The 4,326-nt window shown below is 41.4% G+C and overlaps 1 protein-coding gene across 1 annotated transcript; it reads right to left on the reverse strand.

Moving 5' to 3' along the window:
- Window positions 1-432: 432 nt before the first annotated feature.
- LOC148874378 (patellin-3-like) lies at window positions 433-3,029 on the reverse strand. Its single transcript, XM_088960477.1, has 4 exons — window positions 1,676-3,029; window positions 1,461-1,585; window positions 1,185-1,326; window positions 433-1,083 (listed from the first exon to the last, which is right to left on the reverse strand). Exons 1-4 carry the CDS (start codon window positions 2,837-2,839, stop codon window positions 829-831), a joined length of 1,686 nt encoding a protein of 561 aa, XP_088816603.1. The 5' UTR covers window positions 2,840-3,029; the 3' UTR covers window positions 433-828.
- Window positions 3,030-4,326: the final 1,297 nt, after the last annotated feature.

Consider the following 4,326-nt stretch of genomic DNA (forward strand, 5'->3'; position numbering starts at 1 on the left):
TGCAACCAAAAGCTACATTTAGTTGCAGCTCAATTTTATTAGATTCAATACAATACAAATGCATGGGAATGCAAATGAAAAAAATGCAAATTAAGTATAATTTTATTGTGCAGAATTTGCATCCAAATCATTTGCACTACCATAGTTTGGCATAGTGCAAATTGAACTACAACCAAACGCAACCAAAGGAACAATGGACAGGATTATTATTTGTTTAAGGTGGTGGACCAAATGATTAGGAACCTAATTAATGAGCAGAAGAAGAAAAGAAAACAGTTTGCCCAGACAGCTAAGAAAAGAAAACAGTTTGCCCATTACCCCAATGATATACGAAGAATTCTTTCTGTACTTCTTGAATTTAGATTATAAAGAAAAACAAAGAGGGATCTGGGTTGAAGTAAAGAATGATTCAATCAAATTTTATTGCAGAAATGATCAAGAAACATAATAGACATCCATTAGAATTTAAAACCATAAATTTACATAGAAATTTTACAGGAACATTAGTAATAGAATCCATTTCTTTCCCACACTTTCACTCTTACCAGTTCTCACAAACCAACATCAAACTCAATTATCATAAAAAGAAAGCAAGAAAGAAATCCCCAAAAAAAATGAAATTCAAATTTAAAAATTTAAATTAAATAGGACAAGAAAAAATAGAAAAAGAAACTTTGCTTTCTAAACAAAAAGGACCCAACCCAGACCCTCAATCTCTGGCAATGCTGCTGATGCTGTTCTTGTTTTCCTTTATTTTGCATTTTGGGTTTAAACTATTAATTGCAGATTAGCACTTGATAATGGTCCATACAGATTTGTGGAGTCGAATTAATCCGAGGAGGGCTTGGTCTTGGACCTGTAGAGGAGCTTCTTCTTCTTAGAGCTTTGATTGTCAATGGTGAGGACGATCTTGCCTGGTTCTCCGATTTTGAAGCTATTGCACAACACTGGTTCTTCGCTTGAGGTGATCTTCCTCGATTTCTGAACGATCACGGTGTATCCATCTTCAGCGCTTGGCACAAATTCAGCGCCATAGCTGACATCCCAACCCACAACTCTTACCTCCCAGACAAGGTGGCATGCCTGCAAATCAATAATCTCAATCAGGATTCAAAACTTCAAACTACCCAAATATAGAGAAGATCATCAATTGAAGAAGAAGAATTAAGAAGATCAAACCCCACCTCAGATGCAGGGAATTCCACAGTTTGCTTGGTTGCAGCTTTTATGGTAATCTCGTTAGCAGCATCAGAATCGGTGAATTCACCTTCACCATCTCTGCTCAAGCCTCCAAATTGAACTGGTACAAGCTCAGGAGCTATGTATCTGCAACACAATCAGACACAAGATCAGAAACAAAGCCAAGCCCACCAAACAAAATTAAATCAGAAAGCACCAAAAGCATGGAGACAGAATCCCTATTAAATCAAGGAAAAGAATAAACCAAAATCTTGACTAACTTGAAGAGAGTCTCAGTGGATTTCGATGGCCCAGCATAGACAAACTTGCTCCTGGTCCTCTGGGTCATGAAAGGACTAATCATCCGATTGATCGCTAGGTACCACCATGGAACATTGATCAATATCTAAAAACAGAAAGAAAATCTCCAAATCAAAACCAACCAACCAGAACCAAAATCAAGCTAAACTCAATCGGGTTTCAGAAAGGGATTGACCTGTTTGGCGAGGAATTCTGGGTAGTTGTCTTGGAGCAAATAAAGGGCTTGACGGAGTTCCAGAATTCCGGGTACGACCAAGTTCTTGAGGTCGGTAACCTGTACGATGGTATTGATGCCGTTGGGGCTGAAATCGAGCTTTCTGATGCTCTTCTCATGGAACTGAATCCTCCATCGTAGGAACTTCTTGCGCTTCTCTTCATCAGAGAAGGTTTTTTGATAGACGTTGTAGCAGACAGGGTGTCCATCTTTGCCGTCTCCGTGCATGAAGACCACCTTGTCGAGATCGTTACCTAGGTCTTCCTCAAGAAGGGATTCGACGCCGAAGTCCTTCCTCCAACGGACGGCGTTTTTTATCATGGCGAAGGCATCCTTAACCTTGAAATCCCTGGCTCGGAGGAATTTCAAGAGGATCACATCGCTCCGCTCGTCCTTGAGTAGGGGAATCCCCCAGATAGAGACCTCCTCCGGAGGTGGGGGTGGCACAGCTGCCACTTCTTCTTCTTTCTTCTCTGGTTCAGCCGGAGCAGCGGGAGCCTCCGCCACAGCAGCAGTAGAAGAGGAAACAGCCACGATGGTCTCCTCGATGGCCTCAACAGTCTTAGCACCATCGTCGTCGACGGTAGTGGTAACTGTCTCGACCACCTCAGCGACCACCACGGTTTCAATCTTCTCTTCCACTTTCACTTCCTTAGCCGGTTCCGGTTCGGGTTCTGCTTCTGGCTTCGAGGGTTCGGCAGTTTCAGTTCGCTTCTCCTCCACCGGTGCTGCCGGAGCCACATCCTCAGCACAAGCAGCCTTCTCCTCCGCCGGTTTCTCTTGCTCCTTAACTTCTTCCTTCTTTTCCTCTTCCTTCATCGACGCCGATGGCGGCGAAGTGAACTCGTGCTTTTGAAGGGCTTGCTGGATGAGTTGCTTGAACTCCTCAAGAGCCTTCTTTTCATTCTCAGGAAGATCAGCAACCACGTTTGTCTCCTCCTTGAATGAAACAGACAGAGAAAGCGTTCCCTCCTCAGCGGGCTTCGCTTTCTCCACCTCCACAACCTCTTCGACCGCCGCAGCAGCCTTCACCGGCTCCTCTACCTCCGGCGCCGGTGGCGCCTCCTTCTCCGTCGTTGTTTTTTCCGCCACCACTTGCGCCTTCGTCGCAGCCACCTCAGCCATCGCCTCTGCTTCTTACAATAATCTTGACGAGAGAGAGAGAGAGAACAGAGAGGCGGAAGGAAGTGGAGAGGCTTAAAAACGAGTAGACCCAGACTGTCAGCCAGCTAGTACCGTTGCTTCAAGTGGGACCCACATCTAAACATCACCGTCCAATCCATTTCTGTAACGTCCCACTCTCGGATGCTGCTGCATCGTGCCGTTGCTGGCGGCAGCTTAAATATTTCTCCGCCTCTTGGTGAGTCCCACTTGTTGCTTTTTTTTGTGTTTCGTTTTATTCGTGCGTGGGTCCCGCGTGCCAAAGCTGTTGGCTGGTTTTTTCTCTCCTTTTTATTCCTTTTCCATTTAAATATTTCAATAAAATGCTAATTTTTTAATTTATTAAATTAATTAAGCAGCTTTTGTCGGGGATGGTTCGAAAGTTCGGAACTTCGGATTCGGGCGGAAAAGCACGTCTTCGACGTTCGATTTCAGTGACCACGCTTACGAGCCTTACGACTCCGATACTTTACTTCGCGAACTACTGTATTACATCAGTCCCCCAATCTGGCGGCTGAGATTCTACATAAATGCAAAGATGATGTAGCCAACAGAACCTTGAACCAAGTACACAACAGGTTGGATTTCTCAAGAAATAACATCTTGAAGTCACCAAAAAACTATTAATATAATAATTAAATTCCTGTCAATAATTTAAATTATAATTTTTCTTGAATAAATTGTTGAAACCTCACGTGAACGGTGATCGAAACTATTTTTAAGGGATAATTAGTTATATACCTCATGCTTTTAAGAAATTATAGGGTATGAATGACCCTTCAGCCGAGGGTAGGCCAAAATACAGTTGGAATAGTTGCCGGTTTCGAATTGTTGTTAATACAAAATATAGGGTGTGGGCTTTTAAACTTTTGAGTGTTTATAGATTTACAAAAATCAGAATTATGTATTAAGTCTGTCGTCTGATTATTGCCATCCTTATAAGATGGTTTCACATATAACAAATAGTTCATCTATTTTAGAAACGTTTAGGGTTATTGTCTATTAAATTGTTTTATAATTCCATTTTTACCCTTACTTTTTCTCTCCCTCCTCTCTTCTTCGACTCTAATAATTTCTCTCGAAATAATTACTCCTTTTTAGACCTGGCAATTGAGTTGGGTGGGTGGGGTTCGGGTTGGGTAAACACACTTCAGTTTGATTTTGGGTCGGATTGAATTTGGATCGGGCTGCCAAATGCTAGATCATATCCTTAAATGTTTGGGTTAGGGGTATTTAACAATTAAAATTTAAAAAATAAAATAATAAATACATGAAAAATTCCAAAATTAAAGGAATTAATCTTAAAATTTCAAATATAAAATGAAAAAATTGAATATTTAACAATTTAAAGAGTAAACGATAAAGAGTAAAAATTAAAGAGTGAAAACTTCTAACAATGCATAAATAGTCCCAATTAGACCTAATAGTCGGATCAACGAGTTGACCCATGA

The sequence above is a fragment of the Nelumbo lutea genome, chromosome 1 (genome assembly GCF_056320005.1).
Source record: "Nelumbo lutea isolate HS-2025 chromosome 1, American lotus-T2T, whole genome shotgun sequence".
NCBI lineage: Eukaryota > Viridiplantae > Streptophyta > Magnoliopsida > Proteales > Nelumbonaceae > Nelumbo > Nelumbo lutea.